The following is a 16,825-nucleotide window of genomic DNA, read 5'->3' as shown; positions in this document are numbered from 1 at the left end:
CACAAACAGTATTAATAACTCATACCAAACTTCTATTCCTGAATTTGTCTTAAGCAGATTCCGGTAGTCGTTAATAGCTAATATTTATGCCGCAAATGAATATTCGTCATCGTTAATACCTAACTTCTCTAAACTAACCAACTATCTCTGCAGAAGATCAAAATGGCCTGGAACTACTAGGGGAATCACCTTAGAGAAGTTCGCTCTGAAAATAAATATTTTCATAATTTCCATTTTTCTGAAACAACGCCAGTACGTTTGTTAAGCGCATATTTAAAGATTTAGTTCTTGATAACTTAAACTGTTAGCAAAAAGAATTAAATGTTTTTCAATCACATATACATCCAAAATGTTTTTATGCTATTTCGTAACGAATGGTTTAAATATGCAAAATGTGTTATTTTTTAGGTAACATGTATTATTTCAGAAGTCAAACAACAAAAATCAGCGTTATATTTTCAAAATTTTCGCAGGATTAGTTTCAATGGTTTCTACCGAACCACCATCCTCAGCTGCAAAACCGCAAATGAACAAGATAGGAAATAATGACCAGATAGATAAGATATCTTATCTTATCTACTCATTAACATCCATGATGTTAAATCAAATATAGTATTATCAGGGATAGGTTTTACTTAATATAGAAGCTAGAACATTATATCTCGTATAAGAAACTAAAATCTGAAATATACTCTTTGCATTCACATAATTGTCGCATAATACATAATTATAATTCTTTAATATGATCATCATTTTCTGATATGGGAAAAGACATCTGTAAAATATAACAATGCAAGAAAATATAGACAGTTTCCAAACGAAGCCATGATCCTGTAGGTTAATTTTTGCTCCACAACTGTTTTTATATCTCCTTTCTTGTTTAACCGAACAGATTGTGTAAATAGAACACGGGTTTTACAAACCATATGGAATAAAAAATAAAAGCAATGAAATATATGATATTTATTTTTATTTAACTTCAGTACATATATGCAGCATTGTCCCTCTTATTACAGGAAGTTTTCTCTTTAAAATGTTTGTCGAATAAATTTAAGTTCTAATAATGTACTTATGTTAATTTGCAACAATGCAAGACAAAGATTCCGGGAAAATATCCCTTATTTCGTTTTAAGCACAGAGGAAAATTTACGAATTAATATTATTAACTTATTTGTATGTAATTTGTTATTGTAACGTTGCTAAAACATGGCACAATTATTAATTTTATTAGAATTTGTTTAGTTTTATTTATTATCCTTAGTTTTATTAAATCAGAAGTCAAACAACAAAAATCAGCGTTATATTTACAAAATTTTCACAGGACTAGTTTCGATGGTTTTACCGAACCACCATCCTCAGCTGCAAAACCGCAAATGAACAAGATAGGAAATAATGTTTAGATAAGATAAGAAAGCCATGACAAGATAAGCAAGTGGCGCCATCTGTTGCTGAAACCAGAACTAAAACATAATTTCTTTAAAGGCCGAAGGCAAATTTGGATTGGAATTAGGATCGTTAACTAGAACAGAAACATTTTTATGAATGTGAAATGCCTCTAGAAAATCCAGTTCTCCGATGGAAGATGTTTTTTCATTAATTTTGGCAGCAGAAAAATTGAAAGTGTGGTTTTCGGACCAACAATGTTGAGCAACAGAAGACTTCTGTGTTTTCTTTTTTCTAACATATGCCTCATGTTCCTTGACACGAAATTTTAAGGCTCTCTTAGTTAGGCCAATGTAAATTAAACCACACTGGCAAGAAATCCTATAAATACCCCAGGAATTCCTATCCGGAATGGGGATCTTGAGTATGGAACTCAGAATTTTATTGATGAGAGATTAAACAACCCGAAAGTTAAATTTCTGCAAAATATGTGCAACTTTATAGCTAATTGATGGAAAGAAGGGAATGACAACAGAATTTTTATGATCTCCTAAAACAAGAGTGTGCCTTTTAGTGTGTTCAGATGAGGATTTTTTAACTGCTTGATTAATAATGTTGGGTGAAAAGCCCCTGTCAATAGCTATTGCTTTTAAATAATTTAGTTCTTCATCAAGGGCTAGTTTGGAGGAGCAAACTTGAAGAGCACGGAAAACATAGGAATAAAATGAAGCTAACTTTTGTTTAGTCGGATGACATGATTTACAGTGTGGTGGAAGGCAAACCGATAAAGGTTTACGGTAAACCGTAGTACTGAAGTTGGATGTGTTACGTGTGACCAGAATGTCGAGAAACAGAAGAGAATTGCAAGGAATAGCAGGATCAATAGGATTCATTGTTGAAAGAACTTTATTTAAATCATCTTTATTACCTTCAAACAGAGTAAAAGTATCGTCTACGTAGCGGAACCATGCCGGGAAGTTTAAAGTTTCAAACAATTTTGATTCATAATAATGCATGTAGATATCAGCCAGGATGGGACTGAGGGGGCTTCCTATGGGTAATCCCTCAGTTTGCTTGTAATATTTATTTTGGAAAACAAAATGTGTTTGTTTCAAACAGAATTGAGTGAGAGAAATTAGCTCATCAATTTCGATGCAAGAGAAATGAAATTCGCGAAGTCTGGTTTCTAGACATCTTAATGCACCCTCCACTGGGACATTGGTGAATAATATTATCATTTCAAAGGCCGACAAAGGTGGCCAGATAGTCGTCATGGATAAGAACACTTACATCGATGGTGTCACTAAACTCTTAAACGAAGGACCAAATAATCCGATCCCTAAAGATCCTTCACCTTCGGACTTGTCAAAAATAAAAACTGCGATCAAATCTTCGCAAATCATTTCAGGCAACTTAAAACATTCGCTTATCCCATCTGTTGCGAATTGTGCTAGATTATATGCTCTCCCCAAAACTCATAAAAGTGGTATTCCTTTCCGCCCTATTGTATCAAATTTAGGTACTGTCTCGTATCCATTAGCTAAATATTTAGTTTCTAGATTTTCAACTCTATTAGACAATAACATTTACACCATAAAAAATTCAATAGAGTTTGTAAGAAAGGTTAAAAACATTTCTCCTAGTAATTTACTCATGGTTTCTTTTGATGTAAAATCATTATTTTAGAAGATTACACTCTTGTTTTAGGAGATCATAAAAATTCTGTTGTCATTCCCTTCTTTCCATCAATTAGCTATATAGTTGCACATATTTTGCAGAAATTTAACTTTCAGGTTGTTTATTCTCCCATCAATAAAATTCCGAGTTCCATACTCAAGGACCCCATTCCGGATAGGAATTCCTGGGGTATTTATAGGATTTCTTGCCAGTGTGGTTTAATTTACATTGGCCTAACTAAGAGAGCCTTAAAATTTCGTGTCAAGGAATATGAGGCATATGTTAGAAAAAAGGAAACACAGAAGACTTCTGTTGCTCAACATTGTTGGTTCGAAAATCACACTTTCAAATTTTCTGCTGCCAAAATTATTCAAAAAACATCTTCCATCGGAGAACTGGATTTTCTAGAGGCATTTCACATTCATAAAAATCTTTCTGTTCTAGTTAACGATCCTAATTCCAATCCAAATTTGCCTTCGGCCTTTAAAGAAATTATGTTTTAGTTCTTGTTTCAGCAACAGATGGCGCCACTTGCTTATCTTGTCATGGCTTCCTTATCTTATCTAAACATTATTTCCTATCTTGTTCATTTGCGGTTTTGCAGCTGAGGATGGTGGTTCGGTAAAACCATCGAAACTAGTCCTGTGAAAATTTTGTAAATATAACGCTGATTTTTGTTGTTTGACTTCTGAATTAGTATTTATTCGGCGTGTTATTGTGTCTTAATCCTTAGTTTTGTTAGAAAAAATATAGTCATAAAATTACGCTTATGAACATACATATCTACTTGAATAGCATATAAGTAAAACTTGTCATTTTGTTTGTATTAAAATACGTAATGTAAAAATACTTATTGTAACAGAAAACATTGATTAAAATATCATTTATATGTATGGGTAAATATAATTGTTTAAAAATTAATCTTTTATTTTAAAGCACGCATATTCGAAAATAAGGTATTTTTGAAAATTCAAAAAATTATTATAATTAATATAATTTATGGAATAAATGTTCTTTACACTGTACTGACTGTATTACTCGTTTTGACTCGAAACTGTAAGAGGAATTAAACGCGCTTCACCCAAAAATCTTTGAGTGTGATGGTAAAAATTTCAAGTAGGAAAAGAATGTCTGGGGCTCAATTCCCAGCCATAGCCTAGCTGATTTTTCAATATTCGTACTTACAGAAAAATCTAATGAATCTACAACTGTAATGCATTGTAATGTATTTTGATGCCACAGGATGGCAACTGAGCCTGTGGGGGCTTGTTTGCCGTATTATAATAACATGTAAAACAAAAACAGAGCTCTATGATTATCGGTAAATAGTAAAACTTACTTGAATGTATGGTTGCCTAGGTATGACAATTACTTTTGAAATTTAACTATGGCAAAAAATAAAATATCACGCCATTGGTTGTGGTTTTATTAGTATTTTTAGAGTAGCATTTCACACAGAATATGGAAAAAGTCACAAAATGTCTACCTAGAACTGTTCGACGACTGTTTTCGCCCTTTTAAGTTTCAAATCAGCATTAATCATTTTGTTAGTTGACACTGAGCATTATAATGATTATGCAACTGTCCTTTGACTTTGAAGGTTTACTTTAACATTAAAGTTCTTACCTTTCCAACATTTGAAATATTCCATTTTTGCCCTGGGTATGTATTTTGAATAATTTTTCTCCTTGAAGCCAAACTTTTACGTTTCTTTCCTATCTTTTGACAATATTATCTATTGCTACTTTAGATACCGAAAATTCGTAGCTTTCAAAACATTTTTAATAATTAAATACGAACAAATGTTTTCAGAAAGTCTACAAACATAACCTTCTGTCCTTTGCTTCTTTAAATTCGTCATTTGCATGAAAACAAAATTGTTAAATAGCAGACGGTAATTTACACTTTCAAAAATTTAGTTGCAGTTAAAAAAAATTCCAAGCAAGCAATTGTTTTATAGCATAGCAAAGTCACCTAAAAATGCACGAATAACCTCCGTATATTTAGCAAAATCAAAAGACACTTTTATAAATAGCAAAAGCTGTTATCGGAATCAACTTAGACATTAAAGTATCCTCATGAACTCTATTCCTATGCACTTCAAAAATCATTCGTACTGTGTTAGTAATTCGTTATGATCGGCTGAGAGAAAGCAGCACATGCGAAATCACTACAGCAGTTGTATAGGGAACCAAATGAATTTGGTTTTGTAAAGATATGATGAGAGATTATTTGCTTGTTTATTTATTTTTGCTATTAAATATTCCCACCAGCGTTTACCGGTGAACAGAGCCGTTCCTAAATCAACAAAAGGATAAACACGCGCTATGTGCAGTCAAATGAACTACAACTGTGAGCTTTTAACCCTCTAAGCGGCAAGGCCATATATATACGGCCTGAAATATATTTTGCGATATCTGGAAGAAAGTATATATACGTGCACATTAAAATATTTCAAAGAAATTAAGGCAATATATCAAAAGAAAACAAATCCAGGTATGAAATACCAGGAGAATTTTTACATTAAAATCAAAAAATAATTTGTTCTCATAGTAGTTTTGGGAAATTGGTGCTTTCTTAGCAAAAACCCTGGCCGCTCAACAATGATAATTACATTAAGTCGCAATCTATTATAATGTTTTTAAAATCTGTATATATTCAGGAGAATCTTTTATATATTTTGAATCTTTTATATATTCACAAGAATAGTAGAATTCTTTGAATAAATGATAACATTAGATGTGCCTTTTTATAAAGAGCAACTAACGCTTAAATAATATAAATAATAATAATGCAATGAATTTAAAAGATATTGCGCTAAAGTTTGTGCGTTTTATTCTTTGTGTTCTTGCTTTTAAATTCACGGTAATGTTTTTAGAAATTCATTTATCTTTAGACGAAACATAAGTGTTTGACAGCTTATTTTCTTCTATTGAGTTAATTAATACTCTTTTATTATATTAAATTTTCTGAAACGTCCTCTCCTCTAGCAGTAGTAACTCGCAAAGTTAAAAATATTTATAAGATTTCCGAATTCGGATACGAATAAACTAAACTGCATTTTTCAATTATCCGTAAATGATCTAACCTTGCTTTAGTGTTCGCAAGACTTGAAACTGAGGATTACTGGAGTATTTGTATCACATGTATATTTAAATGCTCAGTTGTTTCTTTTAAAACACGTAAATGAGGTGTTTGACCAACTAAATTTTGGAAACTGGAAGGTACTTTATTTATTTTCTTTAAGCTTCTATTTTCATTGTGGTTCAAGTATAACTGATTAAGTGAAGAATCGAGTACCGAGTGAAGTAAGGAAAAAATTTCCTGGACAAAGGGCGAAGATAATATCCCTTACACAGTTAGCAGACAAGTTCGACGGATATCAAAATGCTCGAGCAAGCTATAAAAATGTTACTGGAACAATTAACAAAACAGAAGCTCGCGAAGAAAAGATGGGTTCTCTACCTCCAAGTGACATACCATCAAGACATAAAAATATATTTCAGGATAAAAAATTTAAAGCCTAACTTGCTACGTAATCAATGAAATCTGAAGCACCTAGACAGACTTGTAAACCTATATGGTACTTATACGGTACGGAAGGGCATAATTATCTATTTTGTGAGGGCAGAAATAGTCAGAAAAGAAATTAGAATCCAACAGTGTACTAGAACCCTTTGTCTTGAAGAACGCCCTTCAACATACCTTTCAAGTATCGACAACATACGATCGTATATTATTAAAAGATCGTCACACAGGCCTCAAAGATACGGCATATCTGCGGATAGTTGATAGTTGATAGTTGACGGGGGACGTGTGCACCATCCCTTTACCGTAATGGTTAATTAACATATCAGAAATTTAACGCGACTGTTCACATTATACGCTATTTCTCCCACCTTAGCATGCCTTCGTAGTCAGCACACTCGGCGCGTATTCGAGAGGACTGAGGTTTGAGTTCCGGCGAGGGCACTGGTCATTTTTCATGACTCCTGCAACAAAAAATCCTTTGTAAAAATCCTAATGTCTTTATAACATTCTCAGCTATACGAACAAAATGAGACCGAGATGTGCACCCGATGACACTCAGTACCAGCACACCGGGTGCTGACCCATATGATCACAAAGAATGCGGAATAGCTATGCTAGTTTTGCTCGGTGAATTCGTAAACAAATACTTTCATCATAATGTTTTACTTGGAAATGGTATTTGTTCATGAAAAACAGCATGGTGTGACTCCTATGTCCAATGTCGTCTCTCATCTCATCACTGTGAGAGAGCCTGTTTCTATTGCAGCGTCAAGGACAGCCACAATAATGTTTTGCCACGCTGACAGTCTGGGATTCTGCATGCGTCGACTCGCTGTCTATGCGTACCCTTGTCTTCTTGCACACGAATCAATTTCCAGACTTGTACGTTACGTGAATGTACGATCTCGCGAAGCCAAGAAGTAAACATATCTGTCCTCTCAGCTGTTACTGGCCCGGAAATCTGAGATCCTGCATGACGTTCAGTCTGCCCGTCTTGGATCCTTGGATTCTATATTGGCCTGATAGCCATGGTATCTCGACCAGCACAAGTGACAATGTTAAGGAAAGATAAACTGCAGATAAACACAATTCTTCCGAGTTCGAATTCAGGCATATACTTTTAAAGACGCGCACTTGTTGGACGTATCAACGTAGTGCCAGTAGGTCCTACACATGCATTTCCTTCTTACACTAGTCAGATCATAATTAAATAGCGTTCAAAGTTTAAATTTCCAAATGAGAAATCCTCTGTGCAGTCTTCCCAATTATACTCAATGTAAATGGCTTTATTCGTATACGCTAGAGTGATAATCGTTTGCATGTCTTCTTCATTATATAGCAGTTTAATGGACAGTGTATTTCCGAAATTTAAGTTCCTGAGTTTGTTATCTTTTTAGAACATTTCCTTTGTCACCTGATCTGTGTAATGTTTGTTGCTTGAATGCTGCTCTTTAACGCCTTTGGTGACGTTTTTGGAGCTTCTATTTCGGTCCTTCGTACCGGTGGATTAACCCCATTATAAGGGTTTTAGATCTACACATCCTTTCTGCGAAGAATTCGTTTCAGATTTCTTTTCTGATTATTTTTGTTAGGATAAAAGCGAGAATTCAAGCTCTTCCGTACCTCCGAATTAAAAGCTCTTCCATACCGTATGAATATAGTACAGTTTTGCTAGTCTCTATGCTTTAGATTTCGAAGGTTAATGAAGTTTTAATTTTTAAATATATTTTTATGTCCTAATGGGTCTTAACTTTGAGGTGAGCGAAGCCGCAAATTCTTACGAGCTTGTGCTTTGGAATTGCTCCAATGCTCCCTTCTTCTCACAGCTCTCACTTTGTCATTTGATCAGTTATCATTAAGTATTTGAGTCCTCTTAATTCCTTAATATCTAGCTCATTAACCTACTTGTGGAAACATTAAGTCTGGCTAGGAGTTTTCAGGATGTGACTGATACTGAACAAAATTTTTCCAAAAGCTTTCTGAGTACATTTTAAGTCTCTTATGCAAAATACCTTTAATATACATGTTATTCTCAAATATTTCTTGGGATTCCTTTGCTTTGAGCTTTACTATTTCTGGAAGAAGTATTGTGACTGAACATGACAGTTAATCTTTCATATGCGGCTGAATCATTTTGACTTGACTTTCAGGTAATGATAAAAGAGGACAATATTATCATCTCTCAAGTCGAAGCTCGGCATTACTTTTATGTGTTTGTGGCATGGCGCTGCAGTGCCTCCATTCAATGTTGAAAACAAGATTCTATGCGCTTCTTATTCCCAATTCTTCAGGCTGGAATCGCAGCGTTTTCATATCGGTTATAAATAATTGCTTCTAAGAAACCTTTAACAAATTTTCGGCAAATGATTTACTTTTGCAATTAAAATTTTAAGCTCTATTATTCTGCATATAGGACTGAGTTCTTGTCAGGCCAGATTAAGATTTTAAGATGTCCTAAGCACTTGAAGAAATTGGGTACCACAGTAGATATTTATTCCCATTTATAGTTTTTTCCCATTTCTTCTGTTTTGATCTTAGTTTAGCTGCACCAAATATTCCATGATAAAACAAGGAATGGGAAAATATTTATGGTTTTCCTTTCCTTGAAGCTCTAAGGACCTTTTTATGGTGTCCCTTTTCCTTGATGCCCTAAGCAAGTGCTTACATTGCTTAGTGGTTAATCTAGATGTGAGTCTTCTACCAAACTAAATTCATACTGAGGAGCTAAAATTTTAAGAGCTAATTTTTTAAAAACTACTCATGCGATTTTCACAAAACTTGGCAGTCTGGCATAATTTGAATGGTAGAATCGAAATATGGAAAAACATCGGCATGTTATTTCAGAAAACGTCCGATTGTGTCAAAATACCTATAGTAGAACAATGCTATATATAAATATAATACATATCCTAAGTTGAGCTTTCGAGACATGAAAAATGCAAGTTGAAATTCTTCAATCCATCCAGTAGAACGTTAGATGTACAACTGTCCCTGTTTTTTTTTCGCAGTGTACATTCCTTACATTGTGGGAAACACGGAGGTACTTAGAACCACTAAATGTTTCAATACACGTTAGTCCTTTCTTATTTTGTGCGAATTTTTGTCTTATAAGATATTTCTCCCGCCTTCTTGGTATGCCTTCGTGGTGTGGTGGTCTGCACGCTCAGCGCGTAATTGAGAGGTCCGTGTTTCGATTCCCGGCGAAGGCGTTTGCTCATTTTTCCTCTCTCCGATCTCGAAATAAACCTAATGTCTCTAAAGTTTGATAAACTCAATATGTGAAAAGCGATATATTGCCATTTGAAAAAGCGTTATACACTGGTTATCATAAATTAAAGAAAAATCACAAAAATAGCGATAACTCCCTCAAAAATAAGCCAAATCGTGTAAAATTTGAATATATTTCCAAGTAAAAGTAGCTGAGTAAAAGTGCGATATGCAAATTAATGGCGCTGCTTTCGGAATACGTCATCTGCGAGGAGCATAAAAGTCCATATTTGAGAGCAAGCTCACATATTTCACTGTGACAGTGACATCAGAAATCTGAGATAGCCAATTCGTAACAATGACCTCCAGGCATCATTTGCCTGCAGAACTGCGACGGAGAGCCATTGGGAGACTAGAGGCAGGACAAAGTCAAACGGAAGTGGCCAGATGGCTAAATGTGAGTCTTTCTGTGGTTCATAGACTTTGGAGGCAATTTCAAACCACAGATTGGGCATCTATGAGGTTCAGCCAAGAACGGCCAACTGCTACGACGAGCGCCGCTGACCGATATTTGACATTATGCGCACGCAGGAATAGAACCGCCACTCCGACTCTTCTTAGATCCTCCCTTGCTGCAGCCACCGGAAGGTTGGTGTCAACGTCAACTGTGCGTAGAAGGCTTCACGAAGGTGGTCTGTATGCGAGGCGACCACCCAGTTGTGTGCCGCTCACGTCACGCCATAGGAGGGACTGTTTTCAGTGGGCACGACAACATGTCCATTGGACGCCTGATCAATGGAGGATGGTTCTCTTTACGGATGAGTCCAGGTTTAGTCTAGAAAGCGATAGTAGGCGTTATTTGATATGGAGAGAACCTAGAACCCGTTACATGTTCCGTGAAAGAGATGCATACGGAAGGGGCAGTGTCTGTGTTTGGGGTGGCATCTCCTTGGGTGGACGCACAGACCTCCATGTCTTTCCAAGGGGAACCGTGGGTGCTCAGATTTATAGAGATGACATCCTTGATGTTTATGTGCGCCCATATACCGGGGCAATAGGTGATGCTTTAATGTTGGTTGGTTGGTAACGGAGGACGGGGACGCCTGATGTCTAACAGAGGTAAACAGGCATGTGTCCCGCGCCCTTCACTAACCAGGAACAACTCCCTGAGGCCTCAAGAGGCCGCCTCGGGAGCATTTTAGGATGTTAACAAGAGCATTTACATGGCCATACAAGGGCAGATTGCATTCGTTTTACCGTTTTGACATTTGTTGTTGCAATTTGCTATGGTAATTTTGCATTTTCATAATAAAATTCAAATAAAAATACAAATTAAATATGCAGATACAAAAATACAGTTACAAAATAATAGGATTAAAATACAGGCTCATAGGTTATAAAAAAATGTAAGTATTATGCATATACAGAAGAGGAAATGTTAAATACATTTGACTGTACATTATTTGTATGTAATAGGGACTTATGTAAGTTTTAGGAGTAGACTTATGTGTCTGAGAATGTGGAACTGCATGCTGATGCTTTAATGTTACAGGACGACAGCGCAAGACCACACAGGGCTCGCATCGTAGATGATTATCTTCAACAGGAAACAATTATGCACATGGAGTGACCAGCTCGATCTCCGCACTTGAATCCTATCGAGCACGTTTGGGATGCTTTAGGGAGACGTCTAGCTGCTCTCAATCCGCCCCTCGGACCCTTGTCGCGCTTGCAACTGCTTTGCAAGAGCAATGGCTCTCGCTTCCTACGGAACTGATAGACCGCTTAATTGAAAGCATCACACATCGCTGTATGTGCTGTATTGCTTCTAGAGTCGATCATATTCCATATTGAAGGTACGTTTCCTATAGCAAATTGAACTAGCACATGTATAAAATGAAAACCTTCGATTTTTTCATTTTATACATGTGCTAATTTCTATACTACGATATTTGTTCGGTAATTTCTTTTTATGGTATTTGATACCTTACTATGTGTTGTATATTGTGGGTAAGTTTCATTAAATTCTACATGTAACTTTTTCAGTAATCGTGATTTTTGTGATTTTTCCTTAATTTATGATAACCAGTGTATATACATGTTTCATGTGTAATTAGAAAAGACAGCAATTTAAAAGAAATGTGATGCCACTCGGCAGAGAGGAAAGTATTTATTAGTCTTTAAAATTTAATCAACTAATTTGTAAATTTTTGTTTGTAAAATAAATGTGTTGCCGCTGTTCAAAATAAATATTTTTACCTTGTGCCGGCCAGTATATTGCGGTTGGATAAATTGTTATATATTTCATACAAACTCAATATCTGAAGTAGGATGAATAGTAATCAGTGTACAATAGTGCAAGCCCTAAGGGGAAAAGCATTTTCATACAATGATATATTTAAAAAATGAATAAGTTCATCACTCTTAATTCTAACCTAATATTCTAGTTCTTCAAAGAAGCTGGAAAGCATAAAACTCATACCTATCATTTACTTAAAAATGGCATACTTTTTCTTTAACCAGTTTTGTGTTAACTCGAGACATGCTGCTCGAACGAATGATTTTTAGACCAGAGATCTCATGAATGAATATCTGCTAACCTGGTTTTCGTTGAGGAATTCTTACTTTCATTAAGAGACATGTTCATACTCATATGTGCTACTGAACATGAAAACTGTATAGGATACAAATTTCAGGTTTTCTGAGATAAATGTTTAAACATTTAGGAATACCCGCTGCAGTGATCATCTTAAGATCGTCTTAACACCCACGATTATATATACGCTTCAATACTTAGTGAAATTCCATGAAATCCAAACTTTAATTAGTATATTATAATGCATTTATTTTGTTAATTTTTCGGGATGAATGTTCACATTAAAATGATTGAAGGACCTTATGCGGTCCAAGAGTTTGACATTCTTGGTGTACATTAAAAATATTATGAATTCACGAAATAGTCTTGAATTGCAGATATCTAAATATATTGCAAAACTTGAATTTAAGTGAAAGAAGCGTGAGATGTTAGTGGATCTAAATTGTATTTATCTGATTTCTACGCAGCTGTGAAAAATGCCAAATTCTGAGTATAATCGGTTTAAATTTTCTATGGTTGTGAGTATATAAAATTCATAATAAAATCATTGCACCTTCTATGAGGAGGGAAAATATTAAAAAAAGCAGGATACCCTTTCAAAGTAATTTTTTATTCATCATATTTAACAACGTGTAGCTTGACACATAGATTACATGAAGGAATTTCAATTATTTTCTTCTTTCTTGGAAGATTGTACAGTTGTATGTCGTATCTTACCAAGGCCAAGGGGAAGTTAAAAAACTGAAATTTAAACCAATGTAAAATCAAGATATACGATATAAGTCCATTATTGCATTCTTCATTATAATTGAGATCACAGAAATAAATTCTTTAACTTCGCTTCGCGGGAAATTTTGCGTACTAATCAAAAAGCTTCCATTGAGACAAAATTAAATTCGCATTTCTCCATTAACAAAGCAGCTGGTCCATGTGGGATATAGGCTTGTTAACAGTTCTAACTGAGATTCCATTGCTAAAGTCATGTTCCCAGTGATTGCTTTTGTATATTATTTCGAAGTACAGTCATGAAGGAAAATAAAACCTTTTGAGGAGATAAGCTAGTTGATTATGATATAATGGTTAAAAAATAATAGGAGAAATACGACGCGAATAAAATTAAAAAAAAGCGTAGTATCAGAGCTGCGAATAAAGCTCCACGTACATTAACAATAAGCATAATATAACATATTGTTGCGTGCGTACGGGTTCGTTATGAAATGAATGCACAAGTCCGATGAAAAATGAACAAAAATTTATTATTATCACAACAAAAATGCTTAAATTTTCTCAAATTATCATGCAGTATTACAATATCTCACAGTAGTTATCTTTTAACTACTCAAATGTCCAATAGAACGTCATTCAAAACAGCTAAAGAACGCTAATCCGCGAATTCGCTACAATCAATGTTTATGTGAGTATCGTTTGCTTCATTTTATTGTTGCAAACAGCGTAAATTCCTTTTGTTTTTCTTCCTTTAGTTTTGAACTTTATGTGTGGCAACAAGATAATTGATTGATAGAATTGTGTTTGTGACAGCCATGTAGAATGACTCGCTTATTTTGTATCAATTATTTCGCATCGCTGACATATTATTTATAATTAGTAAAAGCGTAGGAATACAGTCCATTTGTTGATTGATTATAGTTTGTGAAACAAATTAATTTAATAGAACACATGTTGTTGGTCAAAAGTCTAGCCGGAGAGCTAGTGAAGATAGTGACTGTTCTAAGTGTATTCTAACAACGCAAATATGTATATGGTTTGTGAAAATTATCCACTTTGTGATGTAAGTGGATTTTGAACAAAAATTCGTTTAATTTGTTGTTAAATTTTAAGAACAATATTGTAATAGAACATAGAATTCGATTTCATTTTAATAATAGTGTTAAGTGATTTAAGAACAATTTCTGTTTTTGAATTGATCAATTATGAGTGAACTTATAACTTTTAAAACAAAAAGAGCGGTCTTACGCAGGAGTGTTACTAATTATGTAAAGAAAATTGAAACTATTTTAACTGCAGATGAAATTAATTTAATAGAACTAGAGGAATGTGTCGAATTATTGAAACAAAAAGAAACTGAGTTAAGGAAGCTTGATTCTGAAATCGAAAGTTTAATTACAGATACTAAAGAATTAGAAAACGAAATAGATAATGTTCAGGAGTACACAGATAAAATTTATTTGTGGAAATTTAAAGGTAAAAAAATATTAAAAAGTCAAAATAGTAAAAATAATTCTAATAGTGTAATTTCAGAACAGGTTCTTGAAAATATTAAATTACCCAAGTTAACATTACCGACTTTTGGTGGTAATATTACAGAATGGATAGCTTTTAAAGATCTTTTCAGTGCTTGTGTAAGAAATAATACAAATTTATCTAATGCTCAAAAATTGCAGTATTTGATGGCTTCGTTGAAAGGTGAAGCATATCGCATTATTCAAACCATTCAAATTTCGGATTGTAATTTTGAAATAGCATGGAATCTGTTAGACGAAAGATATTCAAGTAAGAGAGAACAAATTTTTGCATATATTAAACGTTTTTTAAGTTTACCAACTATTCAAAATGAATCAGCATTTGCTATTTTAAATTTAGTTGACAATATTAATGAAATAATTCGTTCTTTAGAAGTATTGAATCAAACCATTGATAATTTTGGTGACACTTTAATGACTTATTTAATTTTGCAAAAATTAGACCCTGCTACAAAATTATGGTGGGAACGTCAGTTAAAATCTAATGGAATTCCAAAACTTACGACTTTAATTGAATTCCTAAAAAACTATGCAAGAACACTTCAAAATAGCAAATCAACAAGTAATAAGGTACCTAAATCTGTGTTTCAAAATAAGAATAATGTTCTGGTTGCTACTTTGGGTTGTGGTTATTGTAAAGAAGATCATAGTTTAGCCAAATGTTCGAAATTTCTAAATTTATCGGTTCAGCAAAGGATAGATTTTGTAAAATCTAATCGTTACTGTTTTAATTGTTTATCTCATATGCACTTGCTCAAAAAATGCAAGAGTTTAAATACATGTCAACATTGCTTTAAGAATCATCACAGTATTTTGCACATTATAAATAATTCAAAGAATAAAACTCAGTTAAACAGTATATCTCCGCCTACGCAATCTATCATTAAAAGAGATGAATTAACGAGTCCTAAGGACGTTTCAGCCACAGTTTGTGCCTCTCATTATGATTCGAATGCAAAAGGTAATCAAGCCAGTCACATTTTATTGTGTACTGCTTTAATAAAAGTTCAAAATTCTAAGCAACAATTTGTGAAGTGTAGATGTTTATGTGACACTAGATCTCAGAGATCATTTATTTCAAGGGATTGTGTGAAGAAATTAGGATTACGAGTGAAAGATAATTCCATTTCTGTATCATGTCTAGGAGAATTTAATACTATAAGTAATGGGGAAGTCGATTTAGTATTCACTTCTCATTTTAAAAGTGATATTCGTGTATCAACATCAGCGTTTGTACTGGACAAGGTGACAGATAACATTCCCTATGTATCTTTTCCATCAATCATCTTCGATAACTTCAGTGATTTACAATTAGCTGATCCATTATTTTACAAGTCACAACCAGTTGACATTTTATTTGGAGTAAATGTATTTCTGCATTTAATGACGGGAGAAATTGTCAAACGTGGTCCTGATCTACCATTTGCTCTAAATTCGAGGTTGGGATGGATAATTTCGGGTACTACAAATTTTGAATCTACAAATTTTGAGCCAGTATATGTAAATCATTTGAATACAAACACAGATGAGTTAGTAAATTCTTTCTGGGAGTTAGAAAAGTTTCCAAATGTACAACCTTTAACAAATGAAGAAAAAATTTGTGAAGAACATTTTAAAAACTCGCATTTTAGAGACACATCAAGTCGTTATTCAGTTGCATTACCATTCAAACATAATAGAGATATTCTAGGTGACTCCCGTGAAGTAGCGTACAGAAGATTTCAATACTTGGAGAAGAGGCTGTTATCTATGAAAGAAATTTACAACCAGTATATTCAGTTTATGAAAGAGTACTTTTCACTAGAACACGTAGAATTAGTGCCAGACACAGATTATGAATTAGAGAATAAACACTATTATATCCCACATCACTTTGTGTTGAAGGACTCTAGCTTAACAACAAAATTGAGAGTTGTTTTCGATGCGAGCGCTAAAACAACCACAGGTGTTTCTTTAAATGATACACTAATGATAGACCCAAAAATACAAGATGACTTAATTTGTATTTTACTAAGATTTAGACTTCATAACATTGCAATAACCACTGATATTAAAATGATGTACAGACAGATAAAGGTTCATGAAAAAGATAGAGATTTTCAGAGAATATTATGGAGAGATAGCCCATATAAGCAAATACAAGTTTGTCGTTTGAAAACAGTTACATATG

The 16,825-nt window shown here is 33.9% G+C and overlaps 1 protein-coding gene across 2 annotated transcripts in view; it reads right to left on the bottom strand.

Annotated features, from left to right (window-relative positions):
* Window positions 1–12,983: 12,983 nt before the first annotated feature.
* Window positions 12,984–16,825, bottom strand: part of LOC118204429 (uncharacterized) — a 57,638-nt gene continuing 53,796 nt past the window's right edge. For both annotated transcript variants that reach the window (XM_035376755.2, XM_035376756.2), the window contains one exon: window positions 12,984–13,135. In XM_035376755.2, the coding sequence (XP_035232646.2) occupies window positions 13,004–13,135 (132 nt within the window). In that variant the 3' untranslated portion in view covers window positions 12,984–13,003. The remainder of the gene's footprint in view (window positions 13,136–16,825) is intronic.

This window comes from Stegodyphus dumicola, chromosome 8 (genome assembly GCF_044657685.1).
Source record: "Stegodyphus dumicola isolate Sdum_Otavi_A_Nest chromosome 8, ASM4465768v1".
NCBI lineage: Eukaryota > Metazoa > Arthropoda > Arachnida > Araneae > Eresidae > Stegodyphus > Stegodyphus dumicola.
The sequence above is the reverse complement of the archived record's forward strand: the minus strand, read 5'-3'. Positions and strand labels throughout refer to the sequence as shown.